Source organism: Thermothelomyces heterothallicus (assembly GCF_042370625.1).
Source record: "Thermothelomyces heterothallicus CBS 202.75 unplaced genomic scaffold P884_scaffold_7, whole genome shotgun sequence".
Taxonomy (NCBI): domain Eukaryota; kingdom Fungi; phylum Ascomycota; class Sordariomycetes; order Sordariales; family Chaetomiaceae; genus Thermothelomyces; species Thermothelomyces heterothallicus.
In genome coordinates, this window is record NW_027192568.1 from 695174 (window position 1) to 720334 (window position 25161).

General features: G+C 55.8%; 10 protein-coding genes across 10 annotated transcripts; 4 read left to right on the forward strand and 6 right to left on the reverse strand.

Moving 5' to 3' along the window:
- The first annotated feature begins 1140 nt into the window (after positions 1–1140).
- P884DRAFT_257897 (uncharacterized protein) lies at positions 1141–2880 on the forward strand. The gene has a single exon (XM_069441194.1). The coding sequence runs from the start codon at positions 1507–1509 to the stop codon at positions 2464–2466; it is 960 nt and encodes a 319-aa protein (XP_069298854.1). The 5' UTR covers positions 1141–1506; the 3' UTR covers positions 2467–2880.
- Positions 2836–3608, reverse strand: P884DRAFT_268661 (uncharacterized protein; the record flags this gene model as incomplete). The annotated part of the gene is made up of 5 exons (XM_069442216.1): positions 2836–2887; positions 2968–2989; positions 3046–3283; positions 3484–3510; positions 3546–3608. The coding sequence occupies 5 exons, from the start codon at positions 3606–3608 to the stop codon at positions 2836–2838; spliced, it is 402 nt and encodes a 133-aa protein (XP_069298855.1).
- A 1282-nt stretch (positions 3609–4890) lies between these two features.
- P884DRAFT_276569 (cytochrome P450) lies at positions 4891–6631 on the reverse strand (the record flags this gene model as incomplete). The annotated part of the gene is made up of 2 exons (XM_069442975.1): positions 4891–6277; positions 6357–6631. 2 exons carry the CDS (start codon positions 6629–6631, stop codon positions 4891–4893), a joined length of 1662 nt encoding a protein of 553 aa, XP_069298856.1.
- A 1421-nt stretch (positions 6632–8052) lies between these two features.
- P884DRAFT_257900 (acyl-CoA N-acyltransferase) lies at positions 8053–9692 on the forward strand. Its single transcript, XM_069441195.1, has one exon. It carries the CDS (start codon positions 8471–8473, stop codon positions 9563–9565), a length of 1095 nt encoding a protein of 364 aa, XP_069298857.1. The 5' UTR covers positions 8053–8470; the 3' UTR covers positions 9566–9692.
- On the reverse strand, positions 9693–10314 carry P884DRAFT_257901 (uncharacterized protein). The gene has a single exon (XM_069441196.1). It carries the CDS (start codon positions 10303–10305, stop codon positions 9820–9822), a length of 486 nt encoding a protein of 161 aa, XP_069298858.1. The 5' UTR covers positions 10306–10314; the 3' UTR covers positions 9693–9819.
- Positions 10315–11254: 940 nt separating this feature from the next.
- On the reverse strand, positions 11255–11878 carry P884DRAFT_298632 (YjgF/Yer057p/UK114 family; the record flags this gene model as incomplete). Its single annotated transcript, XM_069444617.1, has 4 exons — positions 11255–11371; positions 11428–11631; positions 11694–11707; positions 11839–11878. The coding sequence occupies 4 exons, from the start codon at positions 11876–11878 to the stop codon at positions 11255–11257; spliced, it is 375 nt and encodes a 124-aa protein (XP_069298859.1).
- Positions 11879–12533: 655 nt separating this feature from the next.
- Positions 12534–15711, forward strand: P884DRAFT_291139 (glycosyltransferase family 39 protein). The gene is made up of 4 exons (XM_069444089.1): positions 12534–12774; positions 12936–13203; positions 13272–14910; positions 14967–15711. The coding sequence occupies exons 2-4, from the start codon at positions 12946–12948 to the stop codon at positions 15395–15397; spliced, it is 2328 nt and encodes a 775-aa protein (XP_069298860.1). The 5' UTR covers positions 12534–12774; positions 12936–12945; the 3' UTR covers positions 15398–15711.
- A 1553-nt stretch (positions 15712–17264) lies between these two features.
- P884DRAFT_120270 (uncharacterized protein) lies at positions 17265–20008 on the reverse strand. The gene is made up of 3 exons (XM_069437138.1): positions 19013–20008; positions 18726–18949; positions 17265–18671 (listed from the first exon to the last, which is right to left on the reverse strand). The coding sequence occupies exons 1-3, from the start codon at positions 19742–19744 to the stop codon at positions 17375–17377; spliced, it is 2253 nt and encodes a 750-aa protein (XP_069298861.1). The 5' UTR covers positions 19745–20008; the 3' UTR covers positions 17265–17374.
- On the reverse strand, positions 19755–20073 carry P884DRAFT_221145 (uncharacterized protein; the record flags this gene model as incomplete). The annotated part of the gene is made up of 1 exon (XM_069439482.1): positions 19755–20073. A coding segment is annotated over one exon (253 nt), but the record flags the coding sequence as incomplete, so codon positions are not given.
- A 4117-nt stretch (positions 20074–24190) lies between these two features.
- Positions 24191–24928, forward strand: P884DRAFT_298635 (uncharacterized protein; the record flags this gene model as incomplete). Its single annotated transcript, XM_069444618.1, has 1 exon — positions 24191–24928. One exon carries the CDS (start codon positions 24191–24193, stop codon positions 24926–24928), a length of 738 nt encoding a protein of 245 aa, XP_069298863.1.
- Positions 24929–25161: the final 233 nt, after the last annotated feature.

Genomic DNA, 25161 nt, shown 5'->3' on the forward strand with positions numbered 1-25161 from the left:
TTAGAGCAACGGTGATGGGGGATGTTACCAGCCAGCCTGCACATGTATAAAACACGACTCCGTGCACACCTGGCTAACTGTTCCTGCATTCGCACGCCTTCCCGCTCAACACCAGGTCACACAGACAGGGCGACCCGACTTGACAGTCTCTCTTCCCGCCCACGTCCAGGCCGAAGGATGAATATCACGACCTGCAATTTGAACTTACCAAATCCGCTACACAGTATTGCACACACCCCAGTGCTCTTGAGAATACCGAAGCAGATGAGGAAAACTCGCACTTGGGAAGGTGCATGATGCGTAGATTGGCAACGGCGGGCAGGAGGGAAACCTTTAAGCGTGTACACCTCTGACACGGAATTTCGCCAATGCCCCTCCATGAAGAGTGACGCAAGCATCGAGGGCAAACCGGGCTCACTAACCCTAAACCCCCGCATGGCCTGGTGTAGTAGCTCTGATCCGGACGAGCCGGTCGGTTTGTCGACACCTACTGCTTCCCTTGATCGGCTTGGAGGTAGAAGTAGGACAAAGAAAAGGAGATACGGAGATAGAGAATTACCCTAGGCCAGAACTAGCCCCTTCGGAGCGTCGACCCAGATTGATGATCAGTAGCTTCTGGTTCGTGTGGCATGATGTGGTGCGCTGAGAAACCGAGTGTGGAGGGGTTTGCCTTTCTCTTTCGCGATCATCCACGTACGGCACACCATCTGAACTACCTAATCTGCTCTTGGTCGATTTTTCGGAAGATGGGAGCGATTCAGCTCATGTACTTTCTCACCGTTTGTTGCCTACGGGCATTAATTGAGCCCTTATAACTTTGCCACTTGTGCTGCCTCTTCATCTTGAGGCGAGAGCGCGAACAGGGCCCCATTTACCGTCGCGTTCCCGTTTAAGTGCTTGCAGGAGGAAATCCGTGGAGAGAAGTCGAGGAGGGGCACTTGCATCGCAGAGGCCGATCACCATTGGCCAGCCTGCCCTGAGTACCACCTGGGAGCCCTGCCCAGGCCGTCATGTGGCCCACTTGGTGCGTATCCGGCCCCCTGCAACCGACTGCCGCTAGGCCAGACCTGCTCTTATTAGGCGCATTATTCGCTCTGTCGCTTCTCCCAGGCCCCCCGTCAACGGATTCCCCCTTCACCTTCTCCCGGCCTGCGCCTACACCTCTGCTTCATTATATCCAATAGCTCGGGATCGCGCGCATTGTCTGTCGCCGTCTCTGTCTCTCCCGATAAACAACAAGCCCTAGATTAAGAAGGCCATCGCAAATTGCGATAGCGCGCGTCTCTATTTTTGGCGCGCCGCATCGTGTTTCCCGACCACACTTTCGCAGCCAACGGCGCATTCCTGACCTTGTCGCAAGCCGCCCGTTTCCGGCACCGCGCGCCGCCGCAACAGCCAACGACAAACGCACCTTCGCTTGCCATATAAGGCGGCGCCCAGATACGCCTTGCGCACCCTGGATTCTGCTGATAGAGGAGGAACGGACTAGGCGGACAACGACACACAATGTTGCTGCCCTCGGCACTACCGTGCGACTCGTCGTCGCAGACAGCGCCCTTGACGCGCCTTCAGTCGGCGCTCTTCGCCTCGCCTCCTGCAAGCCCCCCTCACCTCCCGACGCAAACAGCGATCGGTAATCTCTTCTCAACATGTCGCTCTCTTCAGTCCCTCCTCGCCAACCCCGCAGCGCCCTCCTCCGCCGGCCAGGATCCGACTACTCCGCCGACGCTCCCGCCCGCGCAACTGCCCAGTCCCCCGTTAGCGCACGCGCCGCCACCATTCAAATTGCGCCTGCGGTCGCGCAAGACAGATAGTCCGGCGGCAACTGGCGAGCACGGCCCGGCGAGGATGCGCATCGTCAAGCGCACGTCGGCAGTAGCGCAGCAGGCGCCCAGGGGCCCCAACAAGCGGCGCCGCGCCGCGGACGATGACATGGGCCGGCACAACCAGGGCGACAGCGACTTGGAGCGCGAAGCGGACGAGAGCAGGCAAGACCACAACAGCAGCGATGGTACCTCGCAGCCCGATTCGGCCCCTCACACCCCCAAGCGCTCGCGCATCGCCCCCGAAATCATCCCGCTCGGTCTGGAGCGAGCCGACTACCACAGCCTACACTCCTCCTTCTCCTCCGATAACAACGACCACGACGGGATACCCTCTACCAAGAGCAACGACACCGACAGCTACAACAACCACAACAATAACCGGCCACAAGACCATCACGGCACGGACGTGGTGGTGGAAGCAGACGGCGAGGCGTGGAGCACGGAAGAGGACCGCATACTGGTCGAGCTGGTGCTGGAGAAGCTCAAGCTGACCAAGTCGGACTGGCAGGACTGCGCGCGCAGCCTGGGTAAGGACCGCGGGAGCGTCGGGCGCCGGTGGAAGAGCCTCATGATCAACGGCGACGTCGGGCTCAAGAGGGCACCCTTGCGGCGACCCAGGATACATGGGACTTGGAGATGATTGTTTGCCCATCCACTTTTCCAAAGTTGGGCTTATTTGTTTTAACTATTGTTGTAATTTTTTTTCCTTTCCCTTCTTTTTTATTATTCGCCCTTTTGCTCTCCTTTTTTTCCTCTTCTGGTCTTTATTATGAAGGCTGGTCGTTACTCTACTCTGTATTATTAATACCGGTCGCCCAGCAGTTTGGGCCCATCCCTACACATGAGGGTCCGGCGTTTTGTCCTCAAGTAATGGGGCTTTGCGGGGTGGTCCACTAGGTTAGGTCTGGTGGCATTTCGCCTTTTCTTTGGCGATACTTGGAGATGACGGACGGCAGGAGTTTCTTTGGGTCAGGAGATGTCTGTCATGATGATACCACCTATTATCACATTAGAAGGCAGCCAGGCGCTCGTCATCTCGCCTCTTGCAGCCGTATGAAAATCTATGATTTGAAATGTCATTTCACTTTTCGGTTTGAGCAAGTCTCAGGAGCATTTTCATCTCTCATCCACTACTTCGTACCTCAATCTGCTCGCCCCGAGTGCTGCGCGCTGCCTCGCGCAGTCAGCTCACCCTGCCCTGCGTTTCAGCCTGTCTTACGTAAGACCAGCTCGTTTTGTGCCACCCCCAAGGGCGTCCCCAGCCCGACCAAGGGATGCGACAAGCCAAGGACAGCGGCATCCGTTGGCCGCCGGAACGACAACGGTGAAACCCAAGGGCAGCTTTTTGCCGCAGCCGTGGCGGCGGCATCCGAACTGGTGTACCCTATCGATCTGGATGTGTGGGAAGACCCGGGAGACGCGGTTGTGGCAAAGCAAGGCAGCGCGGCAAACAGTTGCTGATTCAGACAGAAAAGGTAAATATGAAAGTACAAAGGGAGAAGAAAGAAGGGGGAAAAAAAAGAAAAAAAAAAGCCAACCCGCCTGTGTGCTGCGCCTCATTAGCCGCTCAAGGACCTGGTTGGCTACAGGAAACGCGTGCGTGCACCGAGTACGGAACACTTCTCTGTATGTACGTCCGTACTCCGTACATACATACATGGAACTCGTACTTGAGATCTCGGGCCTAGAAGAGGTATGGCTCACATGGTACCTACACACACATCTGGTCAGCTGGAACATAAGCCAGAGATGCAAGAAACAGCTGAGGCTCATCGCGTCCATGAATGACCTACGTACATCCCCTCCCTCCCTCCACTGCCAACCCCGAGCCAAACGCCACGTCCGCCGATCCCGCCTTCTGATATGCGGCCAGTCACGGCAGATCCGGATGTTGAAACGATAAAGGGTGGGGGGCCCCGCGAGACTTGATCGGGATTTCATGTTTCAGAAAGATCATGGGTAGTACATAATCTGTAGGGATGTACGGAGTATGGATTGCACACTCAAGACTCGAGGGCTGCAGGGTGCAGACATCCCCATGTCCTGCGCACGCGCAGTATGTGCCTATGTGCGTACGATGTCTCTCAAGTTAACCACTCCAACAAACTATCTCGGCCTGCGGCGTAGATCCCTGTCGGAGGTGATTGGTTGTCGGGATTCAATATGCGGCATCTTATCCGAGTTCCAAAGGGACCCAACCTGTGTGACAAAATCCTTCCATAGTGTATGTTTCGACGGGAAAGCGGCCCCTAACCGGCAATGTTCGAGGCCGGCTTGCCCACTTCTTTACTTTTCCGTTCCTTGCATCAGCGTAAGAGATTCCGCTCAAGCGAATGCTGCCGGAGCTGAGGGACGGTTCTGACGTTGGCTAATCCGTCAGTCCGGTCTTCGCGGCGTCTAGCGCAAAAACATCGTGTACCCCATTAAACGTTCCAAAGCTGCAAGGCACAGCTCTGGGCTAGCCAGAAAACCTAACGGCTGGCATGACTGTTGCATGAACGGAGTGCTAGCCGCTCACCTAGGCAGCACTAGTTCCTTCGTGCCCATTCTCGATGCTCCAGCATCTATTAGTCCCTGAGAGACTTGTTTCAGACAATACGAGGGAAAAAGAAAGAAAGAAAGAAACAAGATATTATTATTATTATTATTATTAGTCCTACACCGCTATGCCTAAGTGCATTCCGGAGCCTCCCAAGTTAACTACAAAGGAAACCGTACCTCTGTCCCGTCCTCTCTTCACCTAATCCCAAATATCAATACACTACTAAAAAAAGGAGAAGTGGCTAGAATGGCTCTATAGAGGCCCTATACCCCGCTCTAGCCTCCTCGCAAGGCTATACTCCGGGAGCTTCCCTCCCTGGCCACCGGCACAGTAGGGGGTACTGACCCCCGGGACCTTGGCCCTAAAAAGGAAGTCCCGGAGGCCAATGAAAGAAATAAAATAAGAGAGAGAGAGAGAGAGCGAGAGAGCGAGAGAGAAGAGTTAGTTAGTCAAGAAGGGTGGGGAAAAAAAACCCTTAGGATAGGTACTACATAGTTAACCATCTCTTTACCCTCCCGCTCCTCACCACCCATCCAAAACGGTCGTCTTGATGTACATGCCCTTGGCAGGCCTCGCCGTGACGTTGGTCTTGATCACCAGCTTGCTCTCATCCATCAACTCCTTGTCGTGCAGCTCCCACTGGAAGCGCCCGACCCAGGTGGCCAGCAGGCAGGCAAACTCGGCCTTGGCGAACGCCATGCCGATGCAGCTGCGGGGCCCGTGTAGGAAGGTGAGGAAGGCGTAATTGCTCGTCGCCCCGCCGCTGGCGGCGCGCTTGTCGGCATCCGACTTGGGCATCCAGCGGTCCGGGTTGAAGACGAGCGCGTCGTCGCCCCACAGCGCCTCGGACTTGTTGATGGCCCAGGGCACGATCGTGATCTGGGTGCCCCTGGGGACGAACTGGCCGAGGATGCTGGTGTCCTTGGCGGCCGCGCGGAGCGTGAGGGGCGCGGGGCTGAAGTAGCGCAGCACCTCGCTGCAGACGGCGTTGAGGTAGGGCATCCGGTCGATGTCGGCGCTCGACGGGGCCGGGGCTCCGTCCGCGGGCGGCGGCAGGTGTTCGCGGACCTCGGCGCGGAGCCGAGACTGGACGTCCGGGTGCTTAGCGAGGAGGTACGCGGCCCAGGTCATGGCCGTGGCCGTGGTCTCGTGGCCGGCGGCGAGGAACGTCATGAGCTGGTCGACGAGGTCCTCGTCGCTGAAACCGCCCGACTCGATGGCCACGGATAGTATATCTACGTCGGTCGACTCCTTCCGCGCTATCTTCTGCCTCTTGTCCCTGATCAGGTCGGCGCACTCGGCTCGGATCAGGCCGGCCGAGGCTTGGATGTCCTCGTTGCGTTTAACCGGCAGCAAGCGAACCAACCGAGGAGAGATCATCATCTCGAGCACTTGGAAGATGCGTGCCTGGCGGCTTGGGTTGAAGATTTGGGTGTATGCTTGGTTCAGCCGGTTGTCCGGGTTCCTGATGGCGTCGAAGTCACGGCCCATGCCGGCCACGCCGATGATGTCGAGGGTGATGCGTGAGGCCCAGTTACCCGCCTCAATGACGGCCGTCTTCTCCTCGGGGTCGCTTTGGCCCGCCGCGGCCCGCAGGATCTCGCCCGTCATGGCGTCCACACCCTCGCGTGCCTTGGCCCAGAAAACCGGGTACAGATCCTTGATGTGACGGAAAGCAAAGGCAGGCGAGAGGTTTTTTCTCTGCATCTTGTGTTCGTCGCCTTCCGCGAGGAGCAAGCCGATGCCCAAAATGGGGCCGAGGACGTGCCGTAATCTATCCGGCTTCACAAAGTCGTAGTTCTTGGTAACGAGCACCTCGGCGAGAGCCTTGGGGGACGTGATCAGGAGCCTTTCCCGGTTGAGGGGGCCGAGATACCGGATGAGGCCATTGTTTGGTATCGAGTTGATCCTGCACAATGAATCAGCACGCGTTAGGCACTCTCGGCAGCACGCCGCGGGAAGAGTCAGAGGTTGGGGATACGTCGTACCACTCGATCATGGGATTCCCGGTAGGCATTGCCAGGATCTTGGGGAACTGGCCCATAAACCATGAATTACCGCTCGGTTCAGGAAGGCCGCGGAGCGGGGAGAAGAGTTTTGGGTAGAGTATGACGGACCAAAGAGCCCAAGCGAGCCCTTGAATCCCCCATAGGACCGTGAAAGCGGTCAGGAAGCCGGGTGACGGCCATTGCGGGATCCGGCCGGAAGAGAGGAGGTAGGCACCTCCCAGAGAAATGCCTGATATGAGGCGGTACGAAATCATGGTGAATGGGAAGGTTACGGCAATGACAAGGCTCGGTCGAACGGGGAACCTCGAGTTGGCCTTGGATGGTTGCAGTGAGACTGGATAGCTAAGTCACCAGTTTGCTGCCTGGACAATGTCGTATTCTATTTCTGCGGCTCCGAATGCGCGAGGAAGGGCGTGAGAGCGAGGGGGAGTGACGAGCGCGCTGGGTTCTTCACGGACGGGAAGACTTTAAGAGAACCGAGTGCTCGGCTTGAATACTTGGCCGGTAGCTTGCACAGGCTTCGTCAATCCGCCGCCGCCTGTTTAGAAAACAGGTTGTGTGCCGGAGCAGTCCTGGCGACTTGGCAATCAGCAGCACTCAAGCAGCTTTCGAAAGATGGTCGGGTTGCATTGATAATGCAGAAATAACTACCCCGGAATCATTGTTGAACTCCGGCTCCGTGCGGCCGCAATCAAGCGCGGGCCGCCATTGGCAGAGTTTCCAGAAACGTCAGCATCGTCGTCCCCAAGTCGGCTGAATAATTGCTCCTAATTCCTTCGTTGCCGGGCCTTTTTTTATTTTTGGGCATCCTGAGGCGGCCGGTATTGTCTTTGCCATGATCCGAGGACGCCTTATTGACCTACAAGAAGTTATCTGCATTCCGTCCGATGCATTTGACAAGAGCCTCGAAAACCAAGAAGGGTGATTAGCACGCTGCATCCGCCCCACCTTTCCCCACATGCATCACTGAAGGTACCAAGTTACCGAGCATCCTGCGAAAGGAAGGACAATTACTCCGGACGGAGGATCTGTTGTATGGAATTCCGTGTTGCGTATCCTTCCGTATTGCGTATCCTTCCGTATTGCGTATCCTTCCGTATTGCGTATCCCTTTGGTGCCTTTCTGGCGCCTTTTTCGCAAGCTCCAAGAAAGTGAGCACTATCTGTAATCAGGAAAGGATGGAATAGTGCCGAGATACTTCAAGCATCCCAAGGTAACCCACAAAATCTGAGAGCCAACTAATCAATTGACAGGCTTTGTACTGCTGCTTCCCTGTCTTCGCATCTCAGGCGAGCTTTCTGTGCCTCAGGCTCCTGCAAGAGAAGTAGCGGGGCAGCAGTTGTGATGTCTCTCTACGAGGCTCTCCCTCCGAAACAATTGGGAACCTGACGGCCTCGTTCAGGAATGATGTGTAGTGTATGTCGTCCCCGGGAGCTATACTCGTTGAATCCAGCGAGTGACTCAGCGCTGTAGTGGATGGTCGCTTGCTCCGGCGGTACGGCTGGCGTCGGCAATGGCGCGAGCCCAGTCGAGGCGGATGCTGGTACCGTAAACCCATTCTCGCTTTGTTATTGATGCATCTGGATTCGTCTAGGGATATGACTCATTCTCGGTTTGATAGACGCTTGGGTGACCTCGAGAAGAGAGGGGGGAAGAGGGGAAGAAAACAAACCAGAAAAAAGAAAAAGAGGAAAAGATAAAAAGGAACAAAAAAGGGATCAAAGGAAAAGGAACTAAAGAAAACTAACATGACGGCGGTTCTTCTCTTCAGGAATTCCCCCTTTTTTTATATACCAGAAGTGGAATTACCAGTTCCAGTTAAGGTATGTATGCCGCATTCCCAACGTTTCAAATGGGGAGGTTGATTTTAGTCCAGCGATGTCTTTTCATGACAGGTTGGGCCCTTGTCATCGAAAAGGCGTCGCCATGCGATCCCCGAAATCGGATGCATGATATAAAATAGGGTGGGATGAGCTGCCATTCGCCAACAAGGCTTCGAACAGTTGGAGCTCACGTCCCAGTCGCCCGAACGCTGGCCTTCTCCGGGTGTCAACATTGCCATCCATCATAGTCTGTACTTGGACACACAAAGCATGGCTACCTCCCTCGCCCCTCCCGGATCTCACGCCCCAGCGCCCACGGACTCGGACCTGCCCGGCTCGGTGCTGTCGCTCCGCGAGGCATCCCGGAAGCTAGTGCGAGAATGGGGCTTCCTCCGGCCAACCTTCAGTCCCTTCTCCCTCTCGCCCGCTGCCGTCCACTGCATGATCGAGATCGGCGACTACGGCCGGCGATCCGTCGCTGACCTCTGTAACGAGCTGAAGGTTACTCCGGCACAACTCTCCCGCATCGTGGCAGAGTTAGTCTCCAGCGGCATCGTCCAGACGGTCCAGGAAGGGGAAGCTAGCACGGGGCACCGCGAGATTTACACGCTCTCCGCGGCCGGAGCGAGCACCCTCGCCGAGATCAACGCGTACGCTCAAGAGCAAGTCACGAAGGCGCTCGCGGCCGCCCCGCCAGGGGCCGGTACGAGCATCACGGCGGCGTTTCAGGCCTACGCAACCGCGCTGGAGCGATCGAGATCTAGTCGAGCAGACGTCGCCCCGGCCCTCGCACCCTCGACGGCCCCGGAGCAGCAGCCGCCGCCGCCCCCAGCAGTCTCCATCGTGGCCGGCTACCGCCCCGGCATCCTGGCCCGCACCGTCGAGATGCACCTGGACTACTACTGCCCGAGGAACGGATGGGGCCGCGAGTTTGAAGCCAGCTTTTCCGCCACCCTCAGCGACCTGATACGCCGCCTGGATCGGCCAGTGAACCAGGTCTGGTCCGCCGTCATGACGACCCCGGCTCAGGACCCGGCGGCCTCGCCCCGGGAGCGGACGGTAGGTGTGGTGTACGTGGACGGCGAGCGCTCCGGGCTGGAGGGAGTGGCGCGGCTCAGGGCCTTCATCGTCGATGAGTCGGCCCGGGGCCTGGGTATCGGGAAACGGCTCTTGGCAGCGGCGATGCAGTTTGTGAAAGACACTGGGTTTCGTGAGTGTCATCTGTTGACGTTGCGTTCCCTGACTGTTGCCAGACGCTTGTATGAGAGAGAGGGGTTTAAGGAAGCTGGCGAATCCTGGTTTGAGGGTTTCGGAAAAGGGGTAATGGAACTAAAATACGTCTGGCGCCGACCAGAAGAATCCTGAGTGATCACGACCTTCCATCGGATTTCATGTATGTACAGTACATACAGGTATTCCGTTATGGACATACCTTCTCAAGATTCGCCATTCCAGGAAACAACTAGAGTTGTAGCAACCAACAGCGGCGCGCCGGACGAATTCGTCTTCTTGATATCTGGTTTGCGTAAATATCATCAACAACTCTACCCAGATTTGTCATGGGCAAAAAAATAAATAAATAAATAAACAAATAAAACCTGCCGAATCGATATGTCTCGTTATAGAACTCCAATCATTGATCCCTGGACTCGAGATGTCATCAACCGGTAGACAGCCCCTACCCCCCAGCTGACCACCTTCCAAGCCGCCCACAGCACCGCCAACCCAACGAAGCCCAGCACCAAGACAACCACACCGCGCATCTCAAATGCCTCCTCCGCCTCCATCTTGATCAGCTCCCGCTGCTTACTGTGGTAGTAATCCTCCGCCTCTCTCGCCGCCCTGGAAGGGGTGGCCCCGCCCTCTGGCCTCCCCGGGCTCCGGGGGGTCGTGGTGGTCCCGACGGGTCGGCCGTCGCCATCGACCGCGACGGCGTATCGGTACGGCCGGTAGCGGTAGATGATTCGGCGCAGCCAGCCCGGCAGCCGGCGGCGGCTGGGTGGCTGGTCGCCACTGTCGGCGTGGTAGAGGGCGCGGAGGGACGAGTAGCGCAGGTCGACGAGGGCGAGGGAGAGGAGGAAGGAGACGAAGAGGACGGGGGTCATGACCAGCTTTGGTGTTGCCTGTATCAGTCTACTTGATTCTCATCATGATCAATGTGTGGAAAGGAAGGAGGATGAGGCGACAGGGACTGAGTTAAGGGAAAACAGATGACTAGGGCGATCTCTGTGACAGATCAATGACACGAACGGGACATCCGTTCATACACGCACGCACACACATATATTATTATATATACATCTCGGAACATACCTTGTAAAGCGTTGACGGTTTTCGAGGACGCCGAGCGTCACCTCGATCGGCGCTTGCCGGGGCTGGCGGTGGCATGGTGAAAGGGGTCCGATCGACGGGTCAGTTTATGCGAGGTGCAGTGTAGGACCAGCGAGCAAGGTTGGGTTCATCAGTCGTTAGACATTCGATGCGAATGTCGATGCAAGAGTGAAAAGATAAGTTCATGGCTCGAGGACGAATCCACGCGTTGGGCCCCAACCAGTGACTGACGCGGCCTCTTTACTGTGATGGTTAATGAGAGAGAGCTTGGCCCCTCGATGGGCCAATTAAGACGCGAAACGTAACGTGACACACCTCTCGATTCGACAATTGGGCTTCTGGTACGGCGCGCTGATGTGGCAGTACTCTAAATATCCCAGGGCCAAAAAAAAAAAAAAAAAAAAAAAAAAAAAAAAAAAAAAAAAAACCAGGGCGTTCAAGTTTTCTGGTCAATCCCAAAGGCATGGATACAATAGGCGGATTGGTCTCAGATATGCCAGGGGCCGTTAAGAGGTTGGAGGGGTATTCATTCGTCATTGCCCTTTGCTGGCCCCACCATCTGTAAGTTCCGGAAGCTCCGACGAACTGGATCATAGACAAAAGTCCCTGGGCCAGAATGTGGTTGTCTGAGGTTAAGGTTTCATAGACAACGAAGCGTTTGTATTCGTCGTTGCTATGACATTCTCTTTTTTTAACTTCTTCACTGGTGGCTTTCCCTGATTCTCACGGAAGCGCGATGCACTCAATTTCAACGTCGACGCCCTTGGGGAGCTGCTTCACTGCGACACAGCTGCGAGCCGGCTTGTGGACGAACCACTTAGCATACTCCTCATTCATGGCCTGTGATAGGGTCAGCGCATTGTGCATCATCTCCGAGCTTTCATTGCGGGACTCACAGCAAAGTTGCTCATGTCGGTCAAGAAGGCGTTGACCTTGACCACCTTCTCAATGGACGAGCCAGCTTCCTCGAGGACGGCCTTGAGGTTGGAGATGCAGGCGGCAGTCTTCTGCTGGATGGTGCCCTCGATAAGGTTGCCCTCGGCATCACAGGGGATCTGGCCCGAGCAGTAGATAGCAGTGGGGGTCTTGATGGCCTGACTCTGGGAAACGGTCAGCGTCGCCGACTGGACATTAGCATCCGCGAAAACACCCGTGAACGTACGTAAGGGCCGGCAGCTAGACACACGTGTTAGCAACTGGCTGTTGTCGACAAGCATCTTTTGTCATCGTTGTAATCATAATCATCATCATCATCATCATCATCAACAACAACAACAAAAGCAACGGAAAGTTCAGCAGTAACCTACCCGGTGCTGCGTTCTTGGTGAAGACGGGAGTGGCAGACATGGTGTGTCGTGGGCGTGATGGGGGGCGGGGAAGACTAGGTCGTAGTGCTGTACGGGTGCTCGAGGCCGTTTGAAGAAGGGCTGGAAAAGCTTGTCTTGCTGCGATTCGAGTGGGGGACATGCCTGCTTCTTAAATGTGAATCGGGCACGACTCAATTATAAGGCTAGCTGATTGTCCCGCTCCGGTTCTCGGGCATGAAACAGCAAGGAGCGATCGGCATCGAAGGGCTAGAGTCGGGCTAACCCCGCAGGCCGGAGCCGGGCCCGAGCTTGGCGGCGAAGACTCCGGACAGAGAAGCACCTCGGGCACAGGCGATTTATAATGATAATGATGCATCACGCGGAACAATGTTCGAGATAGTAGCCAAGCACTGATGTAAAAGATCACGCATTACTTACCCAAGTGAGTAGGTAGTTTCGGATTCACGCCCTTCCAAGGGCAATTCCTCTCTGGTCCACCCCAGTGCTTAGATAATGGAGGCTCCTAGATTCCGAACAAGCGGCTTCTCACATTGACCGGATCCAGACTGGGAAGGGAGCTTGGACCACCCTCTGCTGAGCTTTGGCACACCTCGAGTCTCGCCCCTAGCGGGATCGAGGTTATGCCAGGTGTCCAGAAAAATCACTGGCGCTGGTGGAGTGGTCAGAGCTGAACCGTCCCATGCATCAGCAGCCCTGCTGTCAGGAGGCTTTGCTGCGTGCTGCATTTCGTAAGGGGGTTTCAACACAATTTAACATACTACACCCTTAACTGTTCCTCTTCATACACAATCCCATCCTTCTTCACCTTCTTGACTGTCGTTAATTTCCTTTTTTTTTGGCTGCTTCCCAACTTTCGGGGGTGTGTGTTTCTCATTGACGTTTGAATCCGGGTTTCAGTGGTGCGCGATTGGCGAGGTATGTTGGTCCTCTCCTACAGCTCTGCGTTGTCGACAATGGCAATCGTGTTTGCGTCTGCGCGTCCATTATCCCGGGTTGCTTGCCTCCCTTCCTCTTCCGTGCCTGCGCCTGCATTACCCCAAAGACGCGTCAACTGACACATCTTTCCTTTCTCACAGTCTGCCCGACATGGCCTCGACGTCGACGCCCCAGGGCACCCTGCGACAGCGAAATGTCGGCGTCTCGACTAAGAAACCCAAAGATGGCGCCTCCTCGGATGTTGAGCTCGATAAGCTCGTGAAGGCTGCCGCCGACAAGTCCTCCAAAAACTCTGAGCGCGACTTCAAGGTCGTCTTTGTTGTCATGACTATCCTGGCCTTCCTCACCCGGTTCTGGGGCATCAGCCATCCCAACGAGGTCGTCTTCGATGAGGTTCACTTCGGCAAGGTATATATTCTTCCTTCAACCGGCTCCCGCCGATGGCGCTCGCTGCTGATCGTTTGATTCTCCCCTAGTTTGCCTCGTACTACCTCGAAAGGACCTACTTCTTCGACGTCCACCCTCCGCTCGGCAAGCTTCTCTTCGCCTTTATGGGCTGGCTGGTGGGCTATGATGGCCACTTCCACTTCGATAACATCGGCGATTCGTACATCGTGAACAAGGTTCCTTATGTCGCTTTCCGCTCGCTGCCCGCCATCCTCGGCGCCCTGACCGTTTCCGTCACCTACCTGATCATGTGGGAATCTGGATACAGTCTCCCGGCTTGCATTATCGCTGCTGGCCTGATCCTTCTCGACAATGCCCACATTGGCCAGACACGCCTGATCCTGCTCGACGCCACCCTCGTCTTTGCCATGGCCTGCAGCTTACTCTGCTACATCAAATTCTACAAGTTGCGCCACGAGCCGTTCTCGAGGAAGTGGTGGAAGTGGCTCATCCTAACTGGCTTCGCATTGTCGTGCGATATCTCGACGAAATATGTCGGTCTGTTTGCCTTCATCACCATCGGCTCGGCTGTCGTCATCGACCTCTGGGACCTGCTGGACATCAAGAGGCCCGGAGGCGCCCTCACCCTGGCTGAGTTCGGCAAGCACTTCGCTGCGCGTGCCTTTGGCCTGATTATCATGCCCTTCCTTTTCTATCTCTTCTGGTTCCAAGTCCACTTCTCCATCCTCACCCGCTCCGGACCCGGCGACGACTTCATGACCCCCGAGTTCCAGGAGACGCTCAGTGACAACATTATGCTGGCCAATGCCGTCACCATTGACTATTACGACACCATTCTCATCAAACACAAGGAGACCAAGGTCTATCTTCACAGCCACCCGGATCGCTACCCCCTGAGGTACGACGATGGCCGTGTCTCCAGCCAGGGCCAGCAGGTTACCGGCTATCCTTTCAATGATACCAACAACTACTGGCAGATCCTGCCTGGCGGCGCCGATGACCAGAAGTTGGGCCGCCATGTCAGGAACCACGACCTCGTCAGGCTTCGCCACCTGGGGACAGACACCATCCTGCTGTCCCACGATGTCGCCTCCCCGTACTACCCTACCAACCAGGAATTCACCACCGTTTCGATTGCGGATGCCTATGGCGAGCGGGCTGCTGATACGCTGTTCGAGATCCGCATTGAGCACGGCAAGGATGGCCAGGAGTTCAAGAGTGTTTCCAGCCACTTCAAGCTCATCCACAACCCCAGCAAAGTCGCCATGTGGACTCACCCCAAGCCGCTCCCTGACTGGGGCTACAAGCAGCAGGAAATCAACGGAAACAAGCAGATTGCACCGAGCTCCAACGTCTGGCTCGTCGAGGACATCGTGTCCCTCCCGCCAGACCATAAGCGTCGCGAAAAACCGGAGAGAAAGGTCAAGACGCTTCCCTTCCTCCGCAAGTGGTTCGAGCTGCAGCGTTCCATGTTCTGGCACAACAACCAGTTGACCGCCAGTCATCCCTATGCGTCGCTGCCCTACCAGTGGCCGTTCCTGCTACGCGGTGTCAGCTTCTGGACCCAAAACGAGACCCGCCAGCAGATCTACTTCCTCGGAAACCCTGTCGGGTGGTGGATCGCCAGCAGCGTTTTGGCTATCTACGCCGGTATCGTTCTGGCTGATCAATTCTCACTGCGCCGCGGAATTGATGCCTTGGATCACCGTAAGTGAGGAAGCTCCTGCTTTCCCGCCGGTAGCATCACTAACACATATCACCAGGCTCGCGCTCTCGCCTGTACAACTCGACCGGCTTCTTCTTCCTCGCCTGGGCCACCCACTACTTCCCCTTCTACGTCATGGGTCGTCAGCTGTTCCTTCATCACTACCTCCCCGCCCACCTCGCCTCTGCCCTAGTGACAGGCGCCATAGTCGAATTTATATTCGCCCAGGACTCCCTTGAGCACGAAGTGGCATACCAGGCCGCCAAGGCTGGCAAGAAGACGGGCGTGCAGAAGCGCCACCTGAGCGCGCGCGAGCGGTTTGCCGGCCAGAGCATGGTGGCTTCGTGGATCGCCACCGTCGTCATCCTCATCGCTGTTGCTGCCAGCTGGTACTTCTTCCTGCCACTGACCTACGGCTACCCAGGCCTGTCGGTCGACCAGGTCCTGAGGAGGAAGTGGCTTGGCTACGACTTGCACTTTGCGAAGTGAGGACTCTCGACGTAATATGGACGGGTCCACCTTGTACAAGATGATGCGTGTAAGATTCTCAGCTGAGGTCAATGAAACCAACAACAACATGTAGCCAACGGTGTCTTGTACGCTCTTGGGTGCTTTACCAGAAAGCTTCGAAGCCCCGGGGGTCCGGCCCGGGCAATAATGATCCCAATGCCTTGTATTCACAAAAACCGAGATATCAGATTCAAGAGCAATTTTGCAAAGAAAGGATGGAACCACGTCGCTTTCGCATAGGCGCCACGGGTGGGATCATTAATATTGATAGTATTTTTATTGTCGTTTCTTCCTATTACTGTAAATAGATGGTGAGTGTTGCCTTCCAGCAGCCAGTTTTGTGGAAAGGCTCTGGTAAGACTGGGTGCCGGCTTCACCACGATTGAAACTTCCAGCAGCCTTTTCCCGACAATCCGATCAAACCGAGCCTCTTCATGTCAAAAGCGGACCTACCGTATCACTATTGCTTAGCTACGCGATCTACCCGTGTCGATTGTGACATCGACATCGCTCGGCCTAAAACCGAGAAGACTCCGAGAAGTCAGTAACACATCAGGGCACGTCAAGGAAAGCCCGACCAAGAGCAAAGACGAAGAAAGGAAAGAGAAAAAAAGCAAACAAAAGCCCCTTCAGAAACCCAAATTGTAAGCACCACCAACCCCACCGCCCAGCTGCCCCCTCTCCCTCTACTCTCCAACCCAGCCCCGCAAGCACATGACGGTGCAGGCGTTTCCCCCTCCCTTTGGAGAAGGAAGCGAGCAAGATGAAGGAGAGAGGGAAGAGACGGGACAGCTGGCCAGCCGAAGGGGGCGAGGTTGTTAAGCCCCGGCCCCGGGGAGGTTCAGACGGCTCTTCCTATTATGAATGATTTGGAGGGTTGCAACCGGCGTTGCGCACATCATCATGCGGTGCTTTTGTTTGCTCTTTCTTTCTTTCTTTCTTTCTTTCTTTCTTTCTTTCTCGCTTGTTTTGTTTTTTCCTTCTTTCTGGTTTGTTTGCCAGTGTCTGATCCGCATGCCCATACCCTGCCCTTCCCATGGAGGAAGGCAGATGAAAGAGTCGGAACGAGAAAGCATGAAAAAAAAAAAAAAAAAAAAAAAAAAAAAAAAAAAAAAAAAAAAAAGAATTGGACATACCTTGAGGAAGCTCGGGGTATGAGAAACTGGTGCGGGACAGCACCACCAGATGGGAGGCGAGTTCGAGGTGATTGACTGGAATCAATCGATCAAGTTAAACCGCCAGGCCGCAAGTTTCTCGGTGCCCCTATCTGACGATCTCGCTGGGGCCGCTACTGTACCTTTTCGAGCATGAAAAAAAAAAAGTTTGGCAAGGAGAAGGTATTCGCCGAGAAGCAGAAATATTCCGCCGAGCCGCCATCGGGCCCCACATTACCTGCACACGGTCCCCTGTACCTCGACCTGGTCGAGATGACCACAAAGGACAAGTTGGACCGTGAATGAAATTATATCAGCCAGGTGACGGAAACACGGGCAACGAGCCTCGAAGGTGATATTTCCGTACATGTTCGAAAGCATGAATAACATATCACGGTTTAAACTACCTGTCCTTAAGATCGCAGTACATGGTTCCCAGCTAAAACCTCAGGAAACAGGCCCGATTTCAATTCCATCTGCTCTGCATTCCCCCCTCCCCTCAGCCACCGTAGATTGGAGAGCGAGAAGTCATTCAAAAAAAAAAAAAAAAATCAATCAGGAGTTAGGGGAGGTTACAGAATAGAGACAGTTCGAATGTATCTCTCGACCTCACACACTGCCAGTCCATTGAATCGCCCACGCTCGCTCAATTCATTAATCATAACAAGGTTCATGTCCTAGCCACCACGGAACTGAATAAAACCGGTACGCAATTAAACCACATGCCAAGCAAAAAATCTCTCTTCATATACACTCATGGCACTTGTCGCATAAGCGTCCTCGCCTCTTTGGGTAATCGGATTTAGTACGGCAAGAAAGCGTTGAGGTCGTGCGCGGACCAGTCAACGTTGAACGCGTTCAGCAAGTCCTGAGACGACGGATGGGCGTGGCTCGCAGCTAGGCCAGGAGCCTCAGTTGTCGCAAACAGGGATTCATGAAATATCGGCTTCGAAGTTCCGCCATTGGGGAACAGGATGAAGTCTCCACCGTTGACGGCATTAGCCATGGCGGCGAACTCGCCATGCTCATCGAAACCCTCATCCGCCTCAGCAAGCGAATCCGGAGTGTACAGCATGGCATTCCCTTGGCCAGTTGGCGACAGCTGCGCCGGCTGCGGCTGAGGCTGCGGCTGGCAGAAGTCCGCTGTGGTATAGGGGTTGAACTGCTGGGGCAGTTGCTTGGGATAAAGGTTGGTTTGGATAGGAGGAGGAGTGGGCAGTTGCACGCGGGCACTGTAGATGTCGTCATACAAGGTGAAGTCCGTGCCGATGTCCTGGTAGGCTGAGTTGTGGTCCAGACCAGAATCCGTGGATGGGGTCGGGTTGTCGACGGGGGAGAAATCAAGAGAGATTTCCTGAGGAATCATGCTGAAGTCGGTGTCGTTGGGAATGTACGCGGGGAAGTCGAGGCTGCTGTTCCCGTAGACCTGGCCCCAGGTATCCGGGGGAGTGGCCACTCCCATGCTGTGCTCGCTGGAGGGGGTCGAAATGTTCTGCAGCTGAGGAGTCGGATGCGCCGAATTACCGTTGACACTCGCGCTCGAGCCCTTCTTGCCGTTGGTCTTGGTGCGGATATAGGTCCAGCCGTGGGCCTTCTCCATGTGCTGCTTGCAGTTGGACTCCCGCTTCGACTTGTACGGGCACGGCTTGTACAAGCACTCAAACATGGGAGGGCTAGCCGCGTGCTTGTCATTGTGATGACGATCCATCTCCTTCTCGGTCGGCCACCCATACTCGTGGTACTTGCACGTAGTAACAGGGCACTTCCAAGGGCGCGAGTGCGTCTTCTCGTGCTTGGTCAGGTCACAGGGGCGCTTGAACTCCTTGTTGCAACCATGCTCGCGGCACCTCTTTGGAGCGAGCTCCTCGGGGGTGGCGTTCTTCTTGCGCCTGGCCATCGAGCGCATGATCTCCTCTTCGTCCCGGAGCTCCTCGCTGGCAGAGCGCTTGAAGCGCATCGTGCCGTCGGCCTCCTCCTCGAGCTTCTCAATCGGCTCGCCGGTGGCCATGGAGATCATCTTGCCGTTCTTCTTGACGCGGACAAGCTCGGCAGGGCGTCCATTAATGTGAATGCCCCCATGAAGCTTGATCTCATCAGTGCTAGGCGACACGTCAGTATGATCAGTGGAGGCGAGCGGATGAGTCTGCACGTACGGATCGACGTCCATCTCGTCCTGATTGCCTTTCTCCTTTGCGTCGGCGAGCTGCTGAGCGTAGTTCCGGATTTGGTCGACAAGGTCAATGAAGTACCCGCTGCTGTACGGAACGTCGCGAGGCCGAGTCTGCTCCCGGTCGCTGAGATACTCGACGGTGGCCTGAATGCAGCGGATGGTCGTGAGGCAGAAGTCGAGGTAGAGCTCGGCAACCTTGGTCCTCTCCTTCAAAAGCAAGGCGCGATAAGTATCCCCCCTCACACCTTGATCAGCAAGGAGCTCACTTACAGGAGCGACGAGAAGCAGTGTCTTTTCGAGGTCCCTGAGGCAAACAATCTGCTTCTCCTGCATCTTTCGCGGGCACTCCAGGAGGAGCGGGTGGAAGTCCTTGAAGCTGGCATTCGCAAGCAGGGGCTTCAGGGTATGCTCGCAAATGCGGCTCGTAGCGCGAGGACTGAGGCCAGCGGGGGTTGCAGCACTGGCCGACCGAGCAGCAGCCGACCTTGTAACGGCGGTTGTCCTGCTCTGCTTCTCCTTCTTCCCGGCATCCTCTTTCTCCTTGGTGGAAGCGACCGAAGTGCCCAAGCCGCTATCGGACTCGTGAAAGCGAGAAGGGCGGCGGGTGCGAGGCCGGAGCACCCGGCGCTCGGCCGGCTGCCCCTTGCCCATGACCGAGTCCAGGGTGTGGTTAAGCACACCTTGAGGAAGAGGGAGCGTGTCGTCTCGCAGAATCTTGCGGACGGGCGTGGCGGTGGAGTCGTCCTTGACAAGGCCGGTAAGAGTCTTGTCAATGTCTCCGAGAGTCAAGGCAACCCGGCGACGGTGAGCATCGATGACATCGTCCAAGCTGGTGTGCGACCGGCGAGGCAAGGAGGGCGGCGTAAAGACAGGCTCGGGGGATTCCAGCGGCGAGGTTGGGGAGTGAAAAGTCGCACCCTTCTTGAGGGACACATTGGTCTTAATGCTCAGGCCCCTCGAGCCGGAGCGAGTCACCGGCGTCCTGCGGGGATTGGAAGACATGACTGCTGGTATACGCGGGGAATAGAAGACGCTTTGTGGCACCCGGCGGCCGGAACACTGTGTCAAGCCCCCGAGGTCAGCTGTCGGCAAGCTCACTGGGTGGCCGAGATGAACCGGGAGCGTGAGTCACAGTTGACCTGCACTGCCAAACACAGGATGCGTCCCACCGCCCCAGGAAGGAGACAGCAGGAGCAAACCCTCGAAGGGGCTTTTCGAGGAAAGCGATGCTAACGCACTCACCAGGCCTGGAATAAAACAAGCCGGCAAACGCCAGGGACCCGAGACTCCTTCGTATCAGGACCTGGCGACAGGTTGGCCTGTCGCTGGCAGAAGAGAACAAAGAGCGCGAGAACCAAAGGTGTGTTGGCCAGATAAACTCGCCCCGAAGGGGGGAACAGAAGTGCTATAACAAAGGGGGGATGCGAAGCGGCGGGCCCTTGGCCGTCTGGTCTGAGCTTCAGAGTTCCTCTGGTGCAAGCGAGGCGCAAGAGAAAACAAATGGGCTGCAGGTGGTCTGACGGAATGGCCTCAGGAAGAAAAAAGGCGTGAAGAAATGAGGAACGGCACGGGGGCGGGCGCGATGGGAAATCGGGAGAAGGAGGCTCGACGCGACCGGGCGCCGGGAGGAATGATGAGAAATGCGGTGGACGGTCGACGCTGCTGCCTGCTCGGGCGACCAGGATCCCCCGTCAGAAGTGGGTCCCCAGGCAGGCGCAGCGCGGCAGCACTAGCACGCCATTGGCCAAAGTAGAATCCTTCCTGCGCAGCCAATGGAACGCTATTGATCGCCGTTTGTTGGCAGCAAAAGTCGCTGATAACTACACTACTGGATGTCTCGGGTAGCCACAACCAAGTAACTACCTAATGGTAGGTGTTAAGAAGGAACATCAGCAACTGTGGTGACCCACTGTGCTAACTGTTGCAGGAGGAAGTCCCAGGCCATCAGACTCGACGCTCGTCGGGGGTTCTTCCCAGCAGTGGCCGAAGCACCAAAACCTGCCGCTGACTTTTGGTGCTTCGCAACCGGGCAGCCGTACTTGCAGTAGTTAATCCGTTACTCATTTTCCGTTCCTTCTGGAGGTTGCATCTCCTGGCGTCTTTCTTGTTGTAGGCAGACAGATCCGGAACGTTGAAACCCAAACCAGGAGCGCGAGGAAATGACGAATGCTGCGGTGCCGACGATCGGTTGAGGACGAGACACGTCAATCGCTCCAAATCTGCTTTCGGTGCCGCAGTGCAATTGCGTATAGGATGTTGGCGCTAACTGTAATCCGTACTTTGTAACTAACTTTCCAGTTATCCGGTCTGCAGCCGGGGCCTTGTCCTTTCGGGTATCAGGTCAATCGAACGACGCAGCCGACAACTCCAGCCCATCCGGATACAATGTTGGTAATGGGTCCACCACGACCACGGACGGACCGGCTTGGGTGGCGGAGCCGTTACTCCAAGCGCCGCCACGACGCATGCATAGCGTTAGCGTTTCGAAGGGAACAGAGGGAACGGTGCTTCGAGTTGGGATAGACTTCTCCCAGGGTCTTCAAGAACACGTTTCATTTCATCTGACGGCATGCACAAGACGGAGCAATGAAGACAGAGTTTGAGGGCTTCCTCAGCCAACACGTTTGGCATGCAGCAATTCGCTGACTAGTTAGGAGTGTGCGCCTGCTTTCATGCTCTCTACACTACATCCACTAACTACACAGTAAGCTGTTGATATGTGGGCAGAGCGAGCTCCCTCACTGTCGACCGTTACGGTTCGTTGCTGGTGCAGCGGAAAGAGCGCCCCAACAAAACAAGGACCGCCTGTCCTACGAATGAGATCGGCAAGCCGTCCAGTATTCAGGTAGTTTTAGAGTTGGGACATACAGATACTACACTGTCCGCCACAGACAGGCCTTCCTCTCATTGTCGGCGAAACCGCGAGTGCGGCTGCTGCAGTCTTGTGGCTCGGACGGCTCGTGTCAGCCAGGGATGCTACGCCCGCGCAAGCCGAGTTCCGGAACAAGAAGCGGCCGCGACACTAGTGTGGTGTACACCTCCAGGATTCTGAATCCTAGCGCGGTACTTGCCGCCAGTGGCTTTTTTAGCGCAGGACCCACGTACCACACTAGGATTCAGAATCCTGGAGGAGGTGTATGTATGTACTCCGTAACAGTCCGTCTCTCTGTGCACAACGAATACACCAACAAAAAGGACACCACGACAAGTCGGTTTCCCCCGCTCCCAAAGCAGGGGTTCACGAAAAGGAAACAAAGCGGGGGCCTGGAAAGTGAGAGAAGCAGAACGAAGCGGCGAGCTTTGCCGGCTCTTCCCGCTGCTGACAAGGCCCAAAAAAACAGATGGCCTGAAGACGCGTCCGTCCGCAGGGTACATACAGATTACACTCGATGCATGCGGTTGGCACTGCAGGTCAGTCACTGTCTTGAAAACACGCAGTTGTAAGAGTGAGGACGGCGAGGGGAGGGGAAGGTTGATTCCCCACATCTCGGGCGATAATATGACTATCGCACACGGAGACACGGGGACGGATACACAAAGCGCTCCCAACGCCAATGGCCCTCGAGATCGGCCCGCGCGTGGTCCTTGTGGCCCTGCAGCGTCCCGCTTTGGGTTCCGTCCTCATAGGGCTGGGCCGATCCCTGGGCAGGGAGGCATGCGAGCATACCGCCATGCACTCGAAAAAGAAAAAGCGGATTGGTTGCGTTGCTGCGAGCTTCGTCCAGCCAGCAACCCTGAGAGTGGAGGGAACGCGCGCCCTACGGATCATGTCCGGTTTGCAGAAACTTGGAGGAAAAAAAAAAAGGCCTCGGGAGATGGAGTGCCCTGCAACCCGCTGTGGAAGGCACTTCCGGCCAACATTAGTGTACTGTAGTACACCATCTTGCTCCCCATGCGTCAAGCCAAGTGTGGGGAAGGACATGCATCTCAGCCCTACGAGAGCATGCCGGGTGTTTCACGCCCACGAATAAGACAGCAGAGAATTGGTGAGCCTCAAATCGGGAGCGCAATTGCCTAGGGGAAGAAGGCACGCAACAATCAGCGGCGCAAGTGCGCGGCCGTTGTCTCCAACCCCTCCCTCATCCCCCTCACCCTCACTAGGCACCTAGATTCTTCACCCGTGCTCCCCACGTTTGGGCTGGGCGGACTGCATACTTGCGTACCTCACTCTCAATGAAGGCCGCGCAAATAGCAGGTAAAAAGGCGCATCGACCTGTGGGACACGTGTCCTGCGGATTGACTCAACCGCGGGCCTATCCCGTTCATGAACTTTCTACTGAGCGGGGTGCTGGAATCGGCCTCAAAGATCAAGAAAATGCCCCAGGTAGGCGGCACTGTCAGTTTTCTCCTTGTCGTGTCCTCGGTGGCTCGTTGTGTCATGTCAGCAAGGCAGCAGGAAATGCAATGGTCCCGAGTCGGCCATTGCCCTATGGAGTCCATGCTCCTCTTGTCGTCGAGCAGGTTTGCCTCGATAGAGGCCGTCTGCAGGCTGGATAGCAGGGAGACAGCAGATGATGGTCAAGATTAGGCCCTTCTCTTGACCCCGTTGGTTTCGCCTTTGGAGTGGAAGGCTTGGGATGGTTCTGCGGGTTCTTTTTGCTATCTTTGCTCCTTCGTGTCTTCTCTCAAGGTACTCTATCATGCTCCCAGTCTAGTATTCGGAAAATATAATGCACTCCGTTCCTAAGATGCCCGCATCTTGCTTGGGATGGGCGTCCTTTTCGGGCCAGCGATTTAACCTGCGCTATCTATCCCTGTGTTTTGCAAGAGTCTGCGCCCTGTTTAGTTCAAGGTTGAACAATAAAGGTCCAGGCAGGCTACAATCACGTCGTGAGATTAAAATAAAACTGTATCTCACAAAGCACTCGTGAGCTTAGACAATGGCATTGTTCTATTGTCCTGCTGTGCTCACGTGGTTGGCTCGGAGAGAGTTATAGGCTGTTTACTCACCCTAACAAAGACCGTGACCAGCGGCTCCCGTATTGACTAGCCTCGATACCTGCTCAGGGTGGCTGATTGACGACAAAGCCAAGGACTTTTCGTGTCATAATCTCATTCTCACCCTAAGCAGTCAACTGCAAGCAAACTGGAACAGCTGCCGAATTGGTTTGAGGAAAGAAAAAATCGACCTTCTCATCAGAACGGTGCTCTTTGTTAACGTTGGCTGGCCATTTCATTGTTGTCACTGATCCAAAGAAAGGCACAAAATCACGGTAATCGTGGAAAAGTTGTCATGTTCCCTGTTTGTCCCGGAATCGGTTAGTCGTCGTTCTCGAGAGACTCCAGGCGCTGTTGGCTAGACAAACATTAGAATTGGTCGAGTACCGTAGGTAAGTCGAAATTACCTACTTGTCCCTCTTCCAGTTCTTGTACGAGACCGATTTGTTGAGCTGACCCGGCCTTTACTAACAAGTTGATCAGTCACAGTTCCTGGCCCATTCAGAAAAGATGAACCGTGTCCTCTCTTCGTTGGGATGCTTAGTGGCCCTCGGAGAACCTAGGGAGACGACGGGCAAGACCACGACGAGACGGGAGGCAAGGGGAGTATCATGCACGCGAGACGACTCTGGAACCGACGTTCCATACCGCATCCTTCCTCACTTCCACGAGGAGACCAAGGCCTACCTTAAGGGCAACACCGAGGTTCTCGACAGGCTACCTGCAGTGAAGGCTAAGGCCTTGGAGAGGGCCAATCTGTCGGTACCCAACATGACACTGGGGACAACCGAAGCGCAGGGCAATGCCGGTTCGGCTCGGCTCCGGGTAGCGACGTTTTCCCGGCTGAGAGAGCGGTGGCGGGAAGCACGCGGGCGAGTGCTTCATGCTTCTGGAGCTCCTGGCCAGCCGACATCAAGGAGGAGAGCACGAGAAGCAGCGCCGTCCGCTGCCGGACTTGCCGACCACAAGCCGCGGAGCATCGAATCGCGTAATATCAACACCGCAACTTTAGTGACTCCAGGTCGCTACCCCGTGTACGACGGACTGCGGAGCTCTCCGCCCTTCGCGGGCACCGGCGCCCACAGCTGGAAGCTCTACACGGGCCCCTATTTCGACACACAGTCACCCCAAAAGAGTAAGAAGAAGAGCAGCCTGGAGAACCTCGAGAGCGAAATTCAGCAACCGTCTCCGCGACTTGAACTCGTGGCAAAGGCGAGAGGCGACAGGAAAAGAGGCGCAACGAGGTAAGGGGAAAGAAAGGGGTGGTGGCGAAGGGTGTGTTGTGCGAGTTCGCAGTTTCAGTGCTGCGAAGTGCGTCTAATTTCCAGTGCCCGGAAATGCGGCGTACATACATGGGGGGAGTGGTCAATTTACCAAGGATTACTCGGCGTACAAAGGAACAAGATGGTGTTTAGATGTCTTCTGTTGCTGAAATGGTCCCTGGAACGTCATTTGCCGTAGAGATACCTCCCCCCGGGGAA